Raw genomic sequence first — 22,290 nt, 5'->3', positions numbered from 1 at the left:
GCCTTAGAGACCAGAAAGTAGGAAGCAATTTGCCAATGAGAAGGTTAGGCTTACTTCTGTGTCATCCATGTTCTAACAGATTTCTTGGAGGTTAGAATTTCCATTTGATCAAGACTAATTAGAAAAAGCTAGCTACTCTAACATAAATCAGGTTTCAGTGGAGGACTTGAACACAACCAACAGTCACCTAAATCTCTGGGGTAATCATTACCCCAATTCCACAGGTCTGAGCGTGATCTCCTTCCTGTTGTATAGACGTAGTATGAGCTAGGATTCAAGACCACATGGACCAACAGCAAAGAGTAAATTTGCCAGCCCTATACCATGGAACTGCAGGGAAATGATTCATCCCAGGAAAATATGGAGGTAAGATCTGCAAAGGATTCTTTTATCCCTACAACAAGGCTTTCTCAAAATCAGTATTTATTAAATGGTCTTAAGTTTTGCTTCATAAGAGAAATTTCCACATGATTGATCATCCTCACAAATAGGAAGAAACTGGAAATATAACCAACACATAGTTTAAATGTTTTGCTTAGATTCCCAGGCTTTGTCATCAACTCAATCTAGACTCTAATCTTCCCTTACCAGCTGTATGACACTGGACAAGTTACTTTTTTTTTTTTTTTTTTGTGGCTCAATTTCTCCTACTGTAAAGTGGAAATAAGTGGCACAGTTCTCATCAAAATATGAGGATGAAAAAAATAGTGAATGTACATGCCAAATAGTAAGCACTTTATGAATGCGTGATAGCCATCTTTTGGGGAGCCTACTTCATGTATGTCCCATCCTCTGAGAATCATCCTCTCACACCTTGAGACTGGCTCCTGTAAATCTATGTAACAGTGACCCTGTATACTCTTCTCTGTTTAGTCATCTTATTGATTAAAACAGGGGTAGACGCCTAATATAAGCTGGGCCAATCAATTCTTTCTGCCAAAAATGTGAAGTTAGACCTCCAAGACTAATTAGTTTCTTCAGGTGCTAGGCCTGGAAAGTTATACTGATTCAAATGTCACTTGAGGACCCTTTGCAAATGGGCAGAGGAATATAGTCTTCAGATGAAGAGGGAAATGAAGCAGCGAAATGGAGGAAATCATGAGAGACCATGTGAACGCAGAAAAAATGACAGAAAGAGATGCTGTCTTGGTCCCTGAATGCTTCCCAGTTCCTAATTCCAATGGCTCCCAAGACTGCTGAACTTCGTGTGTCCTGAGTTCCATGAGATAGTTCTATTTTCTTGTAATAAATCTCCTATTGCTTAAGTTAAACCATTCCTGTTGTTTGTAATCGAAGAGTTAGCTTAAACCATTCCTGTTCTTTGTAATCAAAAAGTTCCTTAGAAGAAATGGTTTCGAAAACATTTGTGTTAGTTTAATGTAAAAGTTCACTTTTGACATCCTGAACCAAAAATATATTTCCTGTAATTAACTGAATAAAAGTCAGAAATAATACAGAAGAGATACAGACCAATTTCCCCCTTCATTTTCTATGTAACAGAGGACAAAGCTAGCCCTAGCCAAACTATAAAATAGCTTTAATGTGCTGCTATGCCCTTGTTTCCCTCCCATCTCATTCTCATGGATTGTTTACCGGACGTCCCTGAATTCCTGAACAGTGTCTTGCATTTGCTGTGTCTTTCCTACCAGTAACCATACATCAAAACTTATCTGTCCTTTGACCCTTTCTCCTCAATTCTTCATTTTTGTTTTCTAAGAAGGCAGCTAGATACTTTTAACTCAAGCTAACATGTTAATTGATTCTAATATCAGAGAAGGCTTCCTTTTTCATTCCCGGAAACATACATGCGACTTTAGGGAAAAATCCCTTAATTAAAATGAATGAAATTAGTGATGGGAAATTCTGACAATGAATAAAGTAGTAGGATAATTTTTAGAAAGGTGCTTTTGTGATATCTATTGTATGATAATCACATTGCATATATGCAAATATCAAACTACACCAGAAAAAAAAAGAGGTTAGAGTAAGATTGCATATTTTTGATATATTTGAAATTATTGAGAAGTCCTTTTGTACTGTAGCAAAATTGGTTTAGAAGCTAAAAATAAAAGTATAGCTTAATATATTCAAAATTGTAATCAAATGTTGAAACAAGAAAATCAGTCATAAATGCTTAGTCAACTGAGATTATCACATTTCTATGCTAATCCTGTGTTTTTAATTAACAGATAAAGCAGAAGAGGCTATCTAAACAATAGTGTATAAAAAATGAAAAAATAAATTTTCAAGTTCTAATTAAATGGAGAGGCAATAACAAAATACTGCTGCATTTCAGCAACTCTTTATCAAAAACAACAAAAAAACACCTTGATATATCTTTCTAAAATTACATTTCACAGGCTTCAGCATGTTTACAAAGAGTCCAGATGTTAAATATAAGCAGAGATATCACACCAAATACCGTCTGGCCTTCTTCGCCAAACCTCTTACTTGGTCAGAAGATCCATTTCTTACGGAAGGCAATTCAGTGCAGTGATTTAGAATGTGGGCTCTAGAACCAGAATGCCAGGATCCATATCTGGGATCTGCTACTTTCTTTTAATATTATCTTGGGCAAGATAATCAACCTCTCTAACCGTAAGTTTCCTCATGTGTAAAATGGGCCCACCAATAATACCTCGTATTGTTTGGAGGATTTATTCATTCACCAATAGGTGTCTGGCACTGTTCCAGGCTTTTGGAACAGTGAACACTGTAGGTACAAATCACTGCCCTCATAAAGCCTACATTCTCAGATATTCCATCTAAAGCATTTAATTAGCAGAGTGCATGGTACCCAGTAAGTTGTCAATAAAGGTCAGCTGTTGGGATTACTAACACTTGAATGAGACAGAACAAAACAATGGCATTCAAATGATGGCAATGTGTCAGAATGAAGTCAGCACATCTAAGATTTAGCAGTGGCCCTGCCACTAACTGTTTAGATAACCTTCATTCAATCTCTGAGCCTCAATTATTTCATCTATAAATTAATTTTAGGGTCCCTTTTACTGAATATATGGCAATTCATGAGAGACATAAAAAGTGAGGTTTTAAAAACATTGAAGAAAATATTTCACATTGCATATTTTAGTTTTATCTTATCTTTTAAATGACATGAAGATGCATTAAGCACAAGAATACATTTTCAGTACACTGAAGGCTTAGGGAGAGTTCAAATGGTAAGTAATCAGGTGTAGTTTTGTTTAAAAACAAAAAAGAGAGAAAAGCATTCAAGAATCACTGGAAACATGTAAATGACCAATATCATACCCAAATCTTTAGCTTCATAAAATATGAGATCACAAAAAAATATAATAAGACAGAAGTAGCATCTTACATTTATCATAAAAAGTATACTGGGATGCCTGGGTAACTCAGTCGGGTAAGCATCCTAACTTCGGCTCAGGTCATGATCTGACAGTTTGTGAGTTCAAGTCCCATATCAGGCTCCATGCTGACAACTTGGGAGTCTGCTTGGGATTCTTTCTCTTCCTTTCTCTTTGCCTCACTGCCCCCCGACCTCAAGCTCAAGCTCAAGCTCAAGCTCAAGTTCTCACTCTCAAATAAATAATTAAAAAAAAGTTATCCTTTCTTTGCTTTCCATGGATACCAAACAAAGAACATGGCAGAAAACCAATTTTTAAAAATAAACCCAAACAAAAATATTTATTGTTTGTTAATGCTTATCAGTGCCCTAAGAGATGTGACTGATCAGTCATCGGACTCTGTTGCTGATCCTGGAATCCTTCTCAATACAACACAGAAAGCCACTATCAATCACTGAAAATAGGCAGTGAAACCTATTTGTCAAAACTGCTCTAAGTAATATTGTTTAAGATACTCAATCTGGAACCTTCCTCACAGGCAAATAGTACAGGAATAGGTACAACCTTCCAAGATACGTGCTCAAGCATAGGTTGACACTCAAAAATTTGTGAATGCATGAAAATGCTTAACAAGGAAAATGGAAGAATAACATTAAAGCAGATAATGTTATGATTTGGTGAAGTGGGATAATTTTTAAAGGCTAACTGCCATCTAAGACATAGAGCAGTTTTAATTCTGATGATACAGGCACTTAAATAACTACAGTCATCCTATACAAATCAAAACCACAATAAGACACCACCTGACACCTGTCAGAATGGCTAACGTTAACAACTCAGGCAACAACAGATGTTGGCGAGGATGTGGAGAAAGAGGATCTCTTTGGCATTGCTGGTGGGAATGCAAACTGGTGCAGCCACTCTGGAAAACAATATGGAGGTTCCTCAAAAAATTAAAATAGAACTACCCTACGACCCTACAATTGCACTACTAGGTGTCTATCCAAGGGATATAGGTGTGCTGTTTCGAAGGGACACATGAACCCCAATGTTTATAGCAGCACTATTGATGTATATACGTACATATACATATATGTACATATACATACAATGGAGTATTACTCGGCAATCAAAAAGAATGAAATCTTGCCATTTGCAACCACGTGGATGGAACTAGAGGATATAATGCTAAGTGAAATTAGAGAGAGACAAATATCACATGAGTTCACTCATATGAGGACTTTAAGATACGAAATAGATGAACATAAGAGAAGGGAAGCAAAGATAATATAAAAACAGGGAGGGGGACAAAACATAAGAGACTTAAATATGGAGAACAAACAGAGGGTTGCTGGAGGGGTTGTGGGAGGGGGGATGGGCTAAATGGGTAAGGGGCATTAAGGAATCTACTCCTGAAATCATTGTTGTACTCTATGCTAACTAACTTGGATGCAAATTAAAAAATTAATAAATCAGGGGCTCCTGGGTGGCTCAGTCGGTTGAGCGTGTGACTTCAGCTCAGGTCATGATCTTGCAGTTCAAGAGTTCAAGCCCCATGTCAGGCTCTGTGCTGACAGCTCAGAGCCCGGAGCCTGCTTCAGATTCTGTGTCTCCCTCTCTCTCTGCCCCATCCCCACTCATGTTCTGTCTCTCTCCATCTTAAAAAAACAAAAACTGAAAAAAAAATTTTTTAATAAATAAATAAATAAATAATAAAGAGTGAAAAAAATACAGTCATCCATTTTCAAGAAAAGCAATCACTACAAAAGTAGCAAGAAATTAAAACAACAGTTCCCTCAACCACAATGCACCAGAAATTGAAGGCTGCTACTGGTAACTGACAATTAAGCAGTTTCAGTATTGTTTATTCATTAGAATTTAAAGCTATAGTCTAATGGCTTGAAAAAAATCTGAGACAAAATGAGTAACTACAGTCGAGAATTTGATACCTGAAGTAGCTTTAACACCTGAGCAACCAAAATAATAAGACTTTCTCTAAATGAAGAAGAAAATCCTTGCTACTTGTAACAAAAAACATTTTCTTCTTCCAATGAAATTAATGATAATGCAATTCTTGTCCAAAATCAAATACTTTTTAAAAATATTTAAAAATACCTATTATAATGTGATTTGATCTATAGTCCTAGAAATACAAGGACAGTGCCTTAGTTTTAGTTGTCTTAATTTCCATATATATAATATCTCTACTGAATGTGTTTTAAAATGTATGCAATTGTTGAACTATATTGGAAACATAAGCCATAATTTTAGTTTTAGAATAAAATTGGGTATATAGGAGAATTTTTTGAAAAAAATAATCAGTTTGATAGAGTAGGCAGTTAGCTAGACATAAGCAGGGAGAGAGCAGGTAGTTTTCTGATTGTTCAGAAGGGCCAAAACCAAGTTTCAAACAGCCAGGAACCCCCCCGCCCCGGGGGGGGGGGGGGGAGGGGAAACACATGTGCTCTTCCCTATAGCTGTTGCCCTACAGTAACCTATAGCTTCATGATAATACATTTACATTGTGGTTTTGACCCCCCTCCTTTCAGAGGGATGCTTCCATGACAGTTCATATAAGGATCATGTAAAACCAGACATCCCCTCCCAATCTGTAGGAGGAGACCCTTAGATGATAGGAGGCAATGCCATCAGAGACCACCCTCGCTATGACCCCTATAGCTTGCAAACATAAAAAGGAAAGACAACCTTGACCCCTGGTGCAGCTGCCACCTCTGGGCCTGCCCACTCTCCTACCTTTAGAGTGTACTTTTGCTTTAATTGCTATTAAACCCTTGCTTACTTGAGAGTCTGGCTATGAATTCTCGGCCAAACTCACAAACTGAAGCAGGGGGTGGGGGTAAGGGTGGGGAGCAGATGGGTCATGCCACTGACACAGTGAGATCAAATAAATATATATTTTAGGTGAAGGTACCTTTGGTCTGCTATACTTATACATTATACAACTTCAGAACATTAAGCAAAACCTGCATAATGAAACACATCAGATAAAAATATAGTTCAATAATTGAACCAATTAAGAGAAAGTCCACACTAGTTCAATCTGACAATGAACTCTGTTCCATGTTCAACAGTATGATGTGCTGCTTCCAGTGAATAAAAACCACATCAATGCCCCACTTTATTTTGCTTAAATAGACTTAGCCGTACTTAGGATCTGACATGAATTCTCCAAGAGATGTTAAGTTGTATTGACATGTAGCAGTAAAGAACATTTTCGGCTACAAGCAACTAAAACCACGATCTATAAAAACATTAAAACCAAGTCACTGCTCTTAATGTAATTAGGTAAAGTTTTCTAAAATCTCCTTTGAAATAACTATTATGCTAATATCTTCTACCCTTGGCCAAATTCACTCTCATGAATTGTTGTTTTACTATTATGCTCTTCCATGGCTATAATTTATGAGTAATTTCTTTGTAAAATGAGAATAGGGAGCACAGGAAACAATCTTATTTGGCTCTAAGACTGTAGGTGATTATGTGACTAACTCGTGGCACATCTTATCACTAGTTCATTCATGATTGTAATATAACAGATTTTAATCAGTAAGAAACTCATTGTCTAATTAGGTGTACTTACCTCAGGTAAGTATTTCTGTAAATTATATCAACAACTATCAAAGAAGGCTTTCACACAAAATATGAAAACCCACAAAATATGAAAATCAACAAGAAAATACGTAAGTTTTGTGAAAGAACTTCATGCTGTACTGTATTGCTGTAATGTCACTTTTCTAGTGTTCTATTTATAAAACTGGAAAATGTTTAAAAAAATATTCTCCTTACCTGTGTATACAGTTTTTACTCTCGAGATAGGACATACCAGAAACAGCATCTAATGAAAATTTCACTAACTGCTTGAGTTTTAGTTCATCCTTCTTCTTTCTCAGAAAGGAGAGGAAATCACCTCCTAGAAGAATTGAGAGATGAACAATGAGATAAAATCATGAGGTACTGCTTACGAGAGATACCCAACAGAACAAAAAGCTTTACACATCTGGCCATGCTTTTTACCCATTTTGTTTGACATGAGCATAAAACAAAGTATGAAAAGAGCACATCTATCAGGTACCATAAACTTTCCTACATACAGTTTAAGCCCTTTAAAGGCTTCACACTGTTTGTTATCCAGCATGCAATAATATTCAAACAAAATCATACAATTTCGCTGTTGCCATTTCTCACCAATTTGCCCGGCTAAAATTTTCTGTGAAATTTTGTTTCCTCTGATACCAAATAAAAGATTGTAATTATTAGCAGTTTAAAATGTAAATGATACCAAATTAGTTATCAGATTCACTGACTCCTTATGATTATGAAGTCACTGATGGTAGAGGGGGGCAATGATTTTGATGATTGAACTGCTGAGCCAGATTGTAGTTTGTGCATCAGATGGATTTCAACAATGTCTTCGAGCAACTCTTTAAACCAGCATGATCCAAAAGAAAAAAAAAACACGCAAGGGAGCCCGGGTGGCTCAGTCAGTTAAATGTCCAACTCTTGGTTTTAGCTCAGGTCATGATCTCACGGTTCGGTTCCTGAGTCTGAGCCCTGCGTTGGGGTCTGCACTGACAGTGTAGAGCCTGCTTGGGATTCTCTCTTTCCCTCTCTCTCTCTGCCCTTCCCCTGCTCATGCTCTCTCAAAATAAATACATAAACTTTAAAAAAAGTTTTGAAAAAAAGAGAAATATAACACACAGTAATTTTCAATTTTCTGGTAGCTACATTTAGAAAGGTAACACTAACAACCAAACAGTGAAATCCATTTTAATAATGTATTTTTTCTTTAGTCCAATAAACCCAAAATATACTATATCAATATGTATCATTAAAAAACTATAGTTTTTATTTTATATTTTATCATCCTAAGTCTTTAAAATATGTTGTTTATTTCACATTTCATGGGACATCTCAAATATTTCAAACATTTTTAAATTTTTCTAACTGAATCCTCCCCATTTTAAGGGGATTAGAATTAAACTAAATTCAAAATTCAGTATTATTAGAAGCAATAGCCACATTTCAAAAGCTCAAGAGCCACCTATTGCCAGTGACCCTTAAATTGTGTATTCATTCTTCATATGGCATTAAAGATTATATGAAGGCCTGATTATCCTTCCTTGTTAATGTATAGTGTATTGCATTTTTAAAAGTTAAATATATTAGAAAGAAATTTCTCTAAAAACAATAATTTCCACTTTCTCTTTCTATTAGGCTCAGATTTTAAACCAGAATTTTGCAAGAGGGATTAGCATTTTAATTGCCATTTCCTAAACTTTTTAATCCTCTTCACCAGGGATCCAGGCTTCCTTAAATAGAAAAACTCTAGAGGTGAAGACTTAATGGCTTTTTCTTTAATGAGAGTACCTGGAAAATAAACACTTGCCTAACTCTACTTATAATGTACGCTGTGTTTCTCTAACTTCTTTTATTCACACATCAAGTGTTACACAAATTTAGGTGGGCCCTTTACAAAATCAATAGCTATATGCTTAAAAATAATCTTAACTGTGTCAGATAATTTAGTTTGTTCTGTTCTTCTAAAGAGAATATCAAATGTATTAAATTACTAGGAAGATTATTGAAATAGTCTCTATCAAGCTTAACTTAATTTTTTGAGCAACAGAAAGCAACAGTAGACAGCAAAATTAAGCACTAATTTCTCAACTTTAATAGGTATACCAATTAAGTGGATGTGAAATCAATTTTTAGCTCAAGTTATTACTTGGACCAATATTTACATATATTAATTCTTTTGTTAGGGGCGCCTAGGTGGCGCAGTCGGTTAAGCGTCCGACTTCAGCCAGGTCACGATCTCACGGTCCGTGAGTTCAAGCCCCGCATTGGGCTCTGGGCTGATGGCTCAGAGCCTGGAGCCTGTTTCTGATTCTGTGTCTCCCTCTCTCTCTGCCCCTCCCCCGTTCATGCTCTGTCCCTCTCTGTCCCAAAAATAAATAAAAAACGTTGAAAAAAAAAATTTAATTCTTTTGTTAGATATATGTTGGCCTATTTTAGAAAAAGTGCAGACTTCTGCTCTTGAAACCATTTAGCATTTTGTTTAAGCTTTGGAATAGCTTCCCAATGAAAAGAGCTTTTCTGGAACGTGATTTAAAGCAGCATATGACATAACCCCAGTATTCTGTGGAATCCTACTATTTCTTTCCAAAGTTCGCTCATATTCAGCACTTTTCCATCTGCCTCCTGTTCTTTAAAAATCTACCCCTTCAGTGAACCTCCTTTACCCACTAACCCCTGCCTCAAACTGTAAATCCTGTGAAGAGAATTGTGCCTCTGTTGCCCAATATTATAATTTCAGAGCCTACCACATCACGTCTGGCATGTAATAATACCTCAATAAACATTTCTTGAATGAACAAGTAAACAATGTGTACGTACCCCTTCTTGCAGCTTCTAGGCTTCCCAGGAAGACAATCTTTTTTCATTAATTTTAACATTTCTTCTCTAGTACTACCTCTCCAATGGTGAGAACTGTACTTTTTAAGTACTTGTTAAATGTTAAAATAATGTTTAGAAAGGGATAATACCACATTTTTTATTAATGGCACCGGATGGATGCTGTAAAATTCTTTAAATTCCAACAATAAAACTTAGTGCTTTAAGACTGAGCTCATCTTGATAGACACTTCGTAACACTAATGCCTTAAAAATATCATCATTTAAAAAAAATTATTTGCAAAAAGACAATCAGTCCTTGGTACATAAAACTGTAAAACAATAAATGCATTATATAATAAAGAAATGACAACACTTAAATAGCATTCCAAGTTGCCTGAAAAGTGATGCCAAGTCAATAAAGGTAAAGTACTAGAAAGCACAGTGACATACAGCTCTTTCCCAATGCTGTGACACAGCCAAAGATACAGACAAAGGACTGTCTGATTGCCTCTTAGTTAATCCAGCAATATTTCTTTCTGCCTTAGAGAAATGTCTTGCCTAAAATCATTAAATCATTAAAGTAAATTTTAAATTTATTTCCAGTTTCTAGTTATTCAAGACACAGAATGATCTTAAGTAAAGAAGGAAAACCACCATTCCGCAGCCCTCGTCAGCTTCTTGCAGGTCACTGCACAGAAGCCAAGCCTTCAATAAAAATTAAGTAATTGTGATTCAGCACTGAAAGCCTGAGCCTTGGGCAAGTGTTAGCATTAAGAACCCTGAAGCAAGAAGTCAACTCCCCAGGGGATAGAGTATGAGATTAAAGGTAGGATACCCAGGAAATAATTCAGACAGAGCCAGAAATGTTCCCCTAGGCACAATACTTGATGACACCGTTAAGTGAAGAACTAGAGGGTGACATCAGATGATAGAATTTTCAGTATTCACTGGCAGTTACTGTAGAAGATAGTGTCTGTTTCTTTGAATTCATTCTCCTATAATTTTCATTAAGGGCCAAGTTAAAGAACCTCTCTTAGAATTTGTGATATATGTAAAAATCATGTATGTGGTACAGATATTTATATGTGTATGCATGTATATATATGTAGATGTATATGTACGTGTGTTTGCATATATGCATAGAGCATAGAGTACCATACCTGACCACTGCAATAAGGATCTTGGTGTTCAAAGCAGGCAAAACAAGATATTAACGCCCCTTTGTAAATCTGTCGTAAAAGGATTATTTCTATGTAGGTATATTGCACATTAAATGAAGATAGGATGGATTATTTTCTAAAATTTTCCACCAGTGATAAATTTCTAAGACAATACTTAATATGTTTTTATAGCCAACTTTTGGGTTACTGGGGAGAGAGCATGACATCATGAAAAGAACCTGGATATTGAAGTCAGACTGACCTAGGTCTGATTAACTAGGAGGCCTTGGGGAAGTTGTTTTTCTAAGCTTCTTTAAAACAAGGATTAAGTGCACTTATTTCTCAAGATGGTTTTGAAGACTAAAATGTATCTAAAACATGAAGCCCATGCCTAGAACACCATATTATACTACTACAACTTCTTATTTTTGCTCAAGCTATTTTATATCTCAAGAAAGAAAGAGATGTAGTAGGGACTGGTTGTTTGTCATATATGTGTTTTCCCTTACCTCACTTTCCTGCCCTTCTCCCATTTTGGAAAGTATTCACCTCACCCTCAACATTAAAGATGGTCCTAGAGTGGCTTCACCCAATCCATGAAGCCCATTCCCCTGCCCAAGTGACTGGTTCAGGGATAGACACATGGCTTAATTTGGGCCACTGAGATACAAGGAAATGCTTAAGGGTTGGGGGTGGGCTGGGAACAAAACTGGAAGCATATAAGAGCATGTAGTACCATGGCGACTGGCAGACTAGGGGTGGGTGAAGCAATCATCATGAAAACCAGAAAAAAGTTAAGGTAAGAGAATAGTTTTTGGTGACATATTTGAGCCACTGGATCAAACAATGCCTGAACAGTGACTTCCCTCTAGATTTTTCAATTAAGTGAACTAGTAAAATCTCCCTAATTTGTAATGTATCCCTGTACTACCAACTCGAAGATTCCTGATGGATGAAATAATACCTGTATTGGAAGATTATTGAGAATTTAAAAAGGTAATGTATGTTAAATATATGGAACAAGTAGGCAACAATAAATAGCAGTGCTTATTACTGCTTGCAGCCAATTTTTAGGAGGATAGAGGGCTATTCTTTTCAATAGAACTTTCTCAAAAGAATTCTTACTCTATGCTGGGAAAATATGATCATATCTATTCTTTCATATTCATGGGACTGGGAAGAACTGATCACATTAAACAAACTCAGAGATGATTACATAAAGAAGAACACTAATTTATTTATCAATTTTTCATTAGAGAAAAGGGACCATCAGGGCTAAACCACTAATGACTTCTTGTCATTGAATTGTGCAGAGATCTTAATTTATCATCAAATAACTTCAAAGTCTGTTAAATTAAGAGATATCAGTCCCTAGTGATATATAAAATATATAATTCATTACTCTTGCTTTTTAGGATATAAATTTATTCCTGAGAAGTTTGGTTTAATTATGTTCACTTATAAATTTAAATAGGATAATAAAGCAACTATTACATTATAGAGAGCTGTTTTGGGGGACCCATTTATGTCATCATTCAGAGTTTTTATTAAAAAATAATAAACTTTTTTCTCTTTAGCCTGTAGTGATGAAAGTTATGGCTGTTAGCTGGACCATCAAAAATAAGGGGAAAAATACGTATGACAATCACAAACAATGAATGCTGATGCAGCCTGTTTTCTATGAAATACAGAACAGATTTTATATAATAGGAGAGAAGCCAAAACAAGTCCTTGAAGAAGAAAGCATCAACACAAACACCAAATCAGAGGATAATGACTGCTGCATGTAGGGTATACTCAGGAAGAGATGGACAGGACAGAAAGATATTAGCCAGGAGAATGCTCTATTTGTCAGTTGAGGTGATGAGGGCTTATTATATTAAGAACTATCCAAATAAAGACTAAAGCATTAGATCTGAAAAGACTCTGTAAAAAAACTATAAATGGGTCTGTGAAGATGAGGAAAACACTGAATAACTGAAAATGACTACAAGAATATACTGGCTTCCTTAATTCCATTTTCTTTTTAAAGCAGCACTTTCGGAATAGCTTACTACCTAAGTAACATAATTCAGCTAGGCCAAAAGCAGAGCTGAGTGTATGGTTTTCCCAGTCTGGGTTAATACATGACATTAGTCTTTTCCGACAAAGTTCCTTAATAGCCATATTCTGCTAACACTGCAGAATAGTGGGAACCTTTTGCATTTCTCCTCTGCAGATGCTCTTTGAGAACATAACTCAATAGCAATCATGATAACAGATCTATGAAATAAAGGAGTCCATTTCACAGTATGTTTAACTTGCTGGTTCAAAAGACACCAGCTATAATCTTGCCAGACATTATGGAAATTGCCACAACAGATGCCAGAGTCAACTTTCACAAACTCTCAGGATGTCAGTACTAGAAGGCACTTGGGAGATAATCAGCTTTTTCATATCATGGAGGAGGAAACTGAATTTACCTTTTATTTTTATGGTGGTGATTTTGGTGATATTATTGATATTCTATGGCCAGTGTTTGCAAACCATGTCTGGAGGCCAAAACCAGCCTCTGGCCTATTTTTGTAAATAAAGCTTTAGTGGGAAACTACCACAGTCATTCCTTTACATATTGTCTATAGATGCTTTCATGCTATGACAGCAGAGTTGCAATAGCAACGGTATGGCCCTCAAAGCCTAAACATTTTATTATCTGGCCCCTTACAGGGAAAGTTTGTCAACTCTTATTTTAAGATATTTATTGCTGAGTATTTCATACAGGTTTAGTCCCCGTCATTTAAATGATTCCTATGGTTGCTTTGTCTACTTTCAACCAAGATTTTAATCTTCACTACGTGTTTATTGCAACAGAGCTCAATAGTGACATGGTTTTTATTATGAAATTTATTGTCAAATTGGTTTTCATACAACATCCAGTGCTCATCCCAACAGGTGCCCTCCTCAATGCCCATCACTCACTTTCCCCTCCCTCCCACCCCCGATCAACCATCAGTTTATTCTCAGTTTTTAAGAAGTTTTTAAGAGAAGAGTGACATGGTTTATTGCTCAATGAGAAAGCTAGAAAGGTAGATTCACCAACTCATTTTATTCCTAAGGCTTATGAACATATTCACACATGCAAAAATACATATGATGAGATGGTAAATCCCCTGTCACTCTCCCATCCACACTACACTGTCTGCCACCAAGGCAAAGAAGTTCCACTGTCTTGTCTCTCGCCTTACTTCATGTTAAACTACTCACTTCTCCATTTTGTGTCTTCTTAGGTCTCTCAAAGCTGTCTTTTATATAAAGTATAAAGGCAAGGATGGACAGAAAAATCAGGTATAGAAGAAGTTAGCTCGAAAGCCTCCTGGAACACCCTTTAAATATTTAGATGCCAGGATGGCAGTTAAAAAAAAAATCAATGGAATGCTTGTTTTGATGTTCCTATCTGCTACAGGAAACCTGCAGAGAAAAAAATGAAGGCATCAATTCAAGCTTCCTTAGATTTTAAAGAGATGTAGGATAAAAAGACCTATGCAAAAAACATATTTCAATTTGATAAGCAAAAAATATTTATAAAAGCTAAATATATTGTTAGAAATTGATATTATCATAGGCTAGGTATTTTAGGGACATTAAGGTCTCCAAATCAGTGATGTCAATGACTACTTTGTTAAGACCTTTTACATAATATTATATGAAATACTTAGAAATGTGTACTTATATGTTCATATAAATGTTACTCATAGAATTTAACTTATGCAAAGGTTTTGATCAAAAATACATTCAAAAGTTGTGAAAATTTCTATCAGATTACAAAAATAATACTTCAAAAGAACACATTGCAGCAAAGAACTGGAAATGTCAGTGTTTGGGGAAAAAAACCAGAACAAAGAAGAGTCTCTTTTTTCATGTTTTAAAAAGTTGTGGTAAAAAACACATACCACAAATTTGTTTGCTTAACAATATTAAGTGTAGAAAATTGTTAACTATATGCACATTGTTAATAACAGATCTCTAGAACTTTTTCATCTTGCATAACTGAAACTCTTTACTCACTAACTTCCCATTTCCCACTCCCAGCAGCCCCTGGCAATCACTATTCTACTTTCTGCTTCTAGGAGTTTGATTACTTTACTTATTCATTTATGAAGTTTTTAAATGTTTATTTTTGAGAGAGGGAGAGAGGGGGAGGGGGGCAGAGAGAGAGAGAGAGAGAGAGAGAGAGAGAAAGACAGAGAGAGAGAGAGAGAGACACCCCCAAGCAGGCTCTGCACTGTCAGCACAGAGCCCGATGTGGGGCTCAAACTCATGAACCACAGATCATGGCTTGAACCGAAGTTGGATGCTTAACCTACTGAGCCACCCAGGCATCCCTAGGAGAAAACCCACTGTTTTCTACAGTGGCTACACCAGATTATAACCACACCAACAGTGCACAAGGATTCCAAATTCTCCACATGCTTGCCAACATTTGTTATTTTCCAGATAGTTAGTGGCCATCTTAATGGGTGTGAGGTAATAGCTCCTGTTTGCATTTCCTTGATGATTAGTGATATTGAGCATCTTTTCCTATGCTTGTCGGCCATTTGAGTATTTGTCTGTTTAAGTCCTTTGCTTATTTTTCCATTGAGATACTTAGGTTTTTGCTACTGACTTGTAAGAATTTTTAATATATACTGGATACTAGCCGCTTATCTGATATACAGTTTGCAAATTTCTTCCCCATTCTGTAGGTTAACGACACTCTGTTGACTGTTTCCTTTGCTGTGCACAAATTTTTAAGCTCGATATAGACCCATTTTTCTATTTCTGTTTTTGCCTGTGCTTTTGGTGTCATATCCAAGAAATTGTTGTTCATTCTGACGTCAAGAAGCCTTTCCCGATAATTTTTTTCTAGGAGTTTTATATTTTCATGTCTTATATATTAAGATCCTTAATCCATTTTGAGTTAGTTTTTTGTATGGTGTAAGATAAGGGTCCATCTTTATTCTATTGCCTGTGTATATCCAGTACTTCCAACACCATTTACTAAAGAGACTATCCTTTCTCCACTATGGAGTCTTGGCACCCTTGTCAAAAATCATTTGACTGTATATGCCAGGATCTATTTCTGGTATCTATATTCTGCTGCGTTGTTCTACTGTCTGTCTTTATGCCATATAATATTATGTTTATTACTATAGTTTTATAATGTATTTTGATATCATGAAGTGTGAGGCGTCCCACTTTGTACTTCTTCATCAAGATTGTTTGACTACTTGGGATCCTTTGAAATTCCAGGTAAATTTTAGAATTTTTTTTTCCTATCGCTGCCAAAAAAACTGCCATTGGATTTCTGTGGGGAGTGCATCGAATCTATGGATGGCTTTAGGTAGCATGGACATTTTAACAGTATTAAGTCTTCCAATTCATGAATGCAGGAGGACTTTCCATTATTTGTGTCTTCTTTAATTTCTTCCAGCAATGTTTGATAGTCTTCAGTGTACAAATCTTGTCCCTCTTTAAGTTTAGTCCTAAGTAATTTAATCTTTTTGATGTTACTCTGAAAAGATTTAAAGAAAACTTCCCTTTAGGATTGTTCACTCTTACTGTATAAAAACACCACTGATTTCTGAGTGATGGTTTTGATTTTTTTTTTTAATTTACTTAGAGAGAGAGAGAGAGAGAGAGAGAGAGAGAGAGGGAGAGCGCGCGCTAGGGAGGGGCTTGAGAGGATCTCAAGCAGGCTCCAAATTTCCTGAGATGCAGGGCTTGAACTCAAGAACTGTGACATCATGACATGAGCTGAAATCCAGAGCTGTACACTTAACCGATTGAGCCACTCAGGCACCCCCTGAGTGCTGATTTCATGTCCAGTAACTTCGCTGAATTTTTTTTATTAGTTCTAACAGAGTTTTGTTGTGTGGAATCTTTAGGGTTTTCTATAAATAAGATCATGTTTTCTGAAAACAGATGATTTTACTTCTTCCTTTCTGACTTGGATGCCTTTTCTTTTTCTTGACTGATTGCTCTGGCTAAAACTTCTAGTATTATGTTGAATAGAAGTGTTGAGAGTAGGCACCTTTGTCTTATTCCTACTCTTAAGGGAAAAAGTTTTCAGTTTTTCACCACTGATTATAATGTTAGCTGGGAGCTTTTTTATATGAACTTTATTATGCTGAGGTAATTTCCATTCATTCACTGAATTTTGTCAAATGCTTTTTCTGCATCAATCAAGATGATTTTGTGATTTTGAGCTTTGTTCTGTATATGTGGCATATTAAATTTATATATTTTCATAAATCATCCTCATGTCACATTCACACATGAAACACATATATATTGAGAACATAAATTTTCCTGCCATGCTCCCCATCCATAATCCACTGTCTTTTACTAAAGCCAAGTCTGATTATCTGTTTCTCTCCCTACTTTCATGTCAATCTTAACTGCCATTCTCATTCCACAAGAAGCAAAGTATTAACATTTTTCTATCACTCATCAGGAATCCAAGGTAGCCTATAGCAGAGTATCTTCTGATTTTTTCACTCACTAATGATAACTCTTGTTTAGGTGAACCACATGTCTCTGTACAAGTATCTTTCCATGTGATTCTATGACAGACTGCTCTTTTTGGAAGGACCTCTTGATAATTTCATCCACCTGAGATTATCTTAACTCTGTAATTCAGCTTGTACTGGCTGAATCAAGAGATAGTCTGAAATTAGAAAAATATCCTTTGTAACAGCATCAAAAAAATCCACCACCAACAACAAAATACTATGAGATAATTTTAAAGAAGGATATGTTGCACCTTTAGAATGTTAGCTATAAAACACTGCTAAGACAAATTTAAAAGTAGAAATTTTATGCAATAATATATCAAGTCCGTAAAATGGAAGATTAATATTGAGTGTTAAAAGTTAAGTCTTCTCAAAATAATCAATAGAATGAATGCAATCCCAATCAAATTCCAAGCCAGCTTTTTTTGGTTGAATTTCACAAGCTCCTTCTAAGTTTTTTATGGAAATGCAAAAGATCTAAAATAAAGAAAATGTTGAAAAAGAACAAATTGGGAAGATACAGACCACCCAGTTTTAAGTACTACTATAAAGCTGTTGTCAAGGAAGTGCCTGGCTTCAGGATAGCCAAGTAGATCAACAGAATAGAACGGAGTTCAGAAATAAATGCATCTACATGTGTCTGTTTCATTTACCACATAGATACCAAACAATTCACTGGGGAAAGGAAATTCTTGTAAAGAACTGGTAGTGAAAGAACCAGATAACTGCATGGGAAAACAGAAATTCAATCTCTACCTCACATCATACACAAAATTAATTGAAAGGACTTCTAGAACTAAAGTACAAAGCTACTAAAGGTAAATGTAGAAAAATATCTTTGTGATCTTGATAGAGGAGAAGATTTCTTTGTACTCCAAAGCAGTAACCATAAAAGAAAACAAAGAAAAAGAAAGCAAATTAAAATGGACTTCATCCAATTTAAAATAAAACAAAACCTTTGCTCATTAAAAGACATTATAAAAGTGAATAGGTAATAGGTAAGCCATAGAATTGGCTTTTTCTTTAAGTTAAAAAAACATAATTGTGGTAAAAATGACAAATAACCAAATTTATCAACTTTACTATCTAGGTATATAGTTCAGAACTGTTAAGTATATCCACTTTTTTGTGCAACAGATCTCCCAGGCTTTCAAAACTGGCTTTTATCCAGGTTATATAAAGAACTCCTGAAATTTAGTAACAAAAGATAAACAACACAATAAAAATGGGAAAGACTAACATCAAAAGAAAGATATAGGGGTGGCTAATAAGCACATGCCAAGAGTTCAATGTCGTTTATTATTAGGATACCACTATAAGGTATCACCTCACACATATTACATTGGCTTTAAATCCAATGAAATTAAAAAGCCAATTAAAAAGACTGACAACACCACATGCTAACAAACTTGTAGAATAACTGAAGCTCTCCTATAGTGTTGGCAGATGTGTAAAATGCTATAACCACTTGGGAAAACTGAAAGTTTATAATAAAATTAAACTTACATCTACAGAATGAACTAGCAATTAATTATACTACTGTGTATTTACCAAGAAGAAATGAAAACATATGGCTATAAGAAGACGTGTACAAATGTATTTATGGCACTGTCATTCAAACAGTCCCAAACTGGAAAAAAAAAATCTCTAAATATCTGCATATTTATGCAACGGAATGCTACTGAGAAATAAAAAGGAATGTATTCTGATGTATGCAATAATATAAATGAAAAAAAAGATTCCAGGTAAATCGTGTGCCTAAATGTAAAACAAAAAAAAACTTCTAGAAAAAAACGCAGGTAAATAAGACCATAGGGATAGGACACATAAAGCTATACTCAAAAAGGAAAAAAGTGGCTAAATTCCATTGCATTAAAACTTGGAAATTCTGGGGATGCCTTGGGTGGCTCAGTGGGTTAAGTATCCAACTCTTGATTTCAGCTCAGGTCATGATCTCATGGTTTTTGGGTTTGAGCCCCATGTCGGACTCTGCACTTTGTGGAGATGGATTAGGATTCTCTCTCTGCCCCTCTTCTCTGCCCCTCCCCTACTCATGCACTCTCTCTCTCAAAATAAATAAATTAACTTTAATAATAATTTGTAAAAGGTTGTTTTAAAAAAAAACACACTTGGAACTTCTGTTCATCCAAAACATCATTAAGGTGGTGAAAAAGTAAACCATACTGTAAAAGAAGATGTTTATAATGTAATGAACAAAGTAATTGTATGTAGATACATAAAAAATTCCTACAAACTAATATGAAAAAGACAAGCCAAGAGAATAGGAGAAAAAGTCTTCAACAAGGCATTTCATAAAAAAGCCTATACAAAGGGCCAAGAAGTATATGCTAATATGTTCAATGTAATTAGTCATTAAAAAAGCTAATTAAAACCACAATATCTTAGTGCTTTATATCTACCAGAATAGCTACAATTAAAAAGCCCAATCATACCTCATTTTGGCAAGGATGTAGAGAAACTGAGACTCTCACATACTGTTAGTGGGGATGTAAATTGTAGCCAACACGGGACCCTTTTTGGCACTTTCTCCTAATGCTAAACATGTATACACGGTAACCCAGCGGTTTAACTCCAGATAGATATATCCAACAGACATATGCACCAAAAAACATACATAAGAATATTCAAAGCAACCTAATTCATAGTAGCCCCAAACTGGAAGCAATACAAATGTCCATAAATGGCTGAACAGAAAAATAAGTTGTGTTGTATTCGTACAATAGAATAACCTATAGCAATGAAATTAATGCACTCCTGCAACCAAAATATGGATGAATCTCATTAACACAATGCTGAAGAGATATCTAGACCAAAAGAATATGTAAGGTTTGATTCCATTTATGCCAAGTTCGAAAACATGCAAGGTTAATCTATTCTGTAAGTCTGGAAAATGGTGTGTATTCTTTGTGATAATTTGAGCTATATACTTATGATTAGTGTACTCCTCTCTATGTATTACGCTTTCTTGGTTCTAGGATTTTAACCCTGCTTACAAGCTAATAAGTTAGAGCCTGTTATTTCTTCATGGGTCAGAGACGAAGGACTTTATTATTCACGGCCCAACATGGGGGTGTTATGGGTAAGCCCAGACGGGATGCCTGTACACACAGTAGAATGTGTTACAGGAAAGCAGTTTGGGGAAAGCTTCCACTAGACACCAGACAGTAAGCAAGCCTGCTCTTTGTCTCAGAAGGAGACATTACCTCATCCCTCAAAGTTGCTCACTACAAACACATCCCTGAGAAATGACGCAGGTAGAGATCAGCCAGATCTTGGCATACCCAGTAAGACAAACAGGAATACAAGAGATCAATGGAAGAGTATCTCTCAAAATACTTTAACAGAAAACTTACTAGATTTTTTTATACTATAAAAAATTCATTAGAGGAAGGCCATAAATATAATACAATAAGGTTTCAGCAAGCCATTTGACCCATCATTACAATCCTGTGGTTAAAATGGAGATGAGGTGAGCTGGGAAGTATTATGGTTAAGTGGATTTGTAGGCTGAACAATGATACTCCTGGAATCTGGATTTAAGGATTGGTGGAGATCTGTGAAAAAGTTATTAGGGGTATGGATGGCTTGGAATTGCAGGCTTAATCCTTTTTGTCCCACTATTTTTATTAATAATTTGGATGAAGACATAAAAGGCATGCTACATACAGTACAAAAAATGTAAGTGAAAATGTTCTGATATCCTGAAAGAAACATTTAAGGTGATATCAAAGCTGTTTGAAATATGTGAAGAGCCTTTTTATGTAATGGGAAGTTGGTTATTTTCTGTATAATTTCAGGTTTCAAGTAAGGTTTTGTTTTTAAGTATGCTAGGATACCATGTCTAAACTATTTCTTCAGAAACACTAAGAGAAATCCCCATGTATGGGTTCACTCTATCTTTCTAACTTCAAATATTTGCTTCAGGAGAATTTAAGTCCTGCTTTTGCTTAGAAGAGAAAGCTATGTTATTTTAGCACTCAGAATAGAAAAGTACAAAATGATGCATTTGATATATTTTCACAAAAAGGAATAGTCAATGATAAAAAGATGACTTTCCATATTGGATAAAAAAAATTAGAGATATTAAAATTTCCTAGAATGGATTTCTAGCAATTAAATCCTTAACTTGATCTATCTTAGGCAAATATACTAAGACTTCTGACATTCTTTAAAAAAATTTTTTTTAATGTTTCATTTTATTTTTTGAGAGACAGAGTATGAGCAGGGGAGGGGCAGAGAGAGAGGGAGACACAGAATCCAAAGCAGGCTCCAGGTTCTGAGCTGTCAGCAAAGAGCCTGACGAGCGGCTCGAACACATGAAAGGAAGATCATGACCTGAGCTGAAGTCAGACGCTCAACTGAATGAGCCACCCAGGCGCCCCAAAACTGTTGACATTCTAAGAGAGAATAACAAATATAGTTATTTGGCAATATCTTACTACCAGTAGTACTTAGCCCACAAACACTGGGATTTCAATGAGGATCAGGAAAAATACGCCCCTTCCCTAAGAAGTAAAACCCTTGGTGGAGGAGTTTGGTATTAAAAGCATCTTATTTAATAGTTTATGACTATATGCCATCATAGGTATTATCTCAGTGAACCCTCTTAATAATACTTTAAGTATGAATTGACTTTCCTAATATACTACCAAGAGGCAATGCTGGGTCTCAAATCCATGTATTTTGTCTATAGTTGAGAATTCTCTTGGCTACAGCAGCTTCCCAAGTATAGATCAGTGACTATGTCCTGAAAGGACAAGCATTTGTCATGTATCAAGTGGGGCACATATGACAGTGAGGAACACAAGAATCTTCCATATGAGAGGGAGTCAT

General features: G+C 35.6%; 1 protein-coding gene across 2 annotated transcripts in view; it reads right to left on the bottom strand.

Moving 5' to 3' along the window:
- The window catches only part of FER (FER tyrosine kinase), a 435,391-nt gene that overhangs the window by 94,717 nt on the left and 318,384 nt on the right, over positions 1 to 22,290 (bottom strand). For both annotated transcript variants that reach the window (XM_047879101.1, XM_047879093.1), the window contains exon 17: positions 7,137 to 7,260. In XM_047879101.1, the coding sequence (XP_047735057.1) occupies positions 7,137 to 7,260 (124 nt within the window). The remainder of the gene's footprint in view (positions 1 to 7,136; positions 7,261 to 22,290) is intronic.

This window comes from Prionailurus viverrinus, chromosome A1 (assembly GCF_022837055.1).
Source record: "Prionailurus viverrinus isolate Anna chromosome A1, UM_Priviv_1.0, whole genome shotgun sequence".
Taxonomy (NCBI): Eukaryota; Metazoa; Chordata; class Mammalia; order Carnivora; family Felidae; genus Prionailurus; species Prionailurus viverrinus.
Note: the sequence above shows the minus strand (reverse complement) of the source record. Positions and strands in the feature narration are given on the sequence as shown.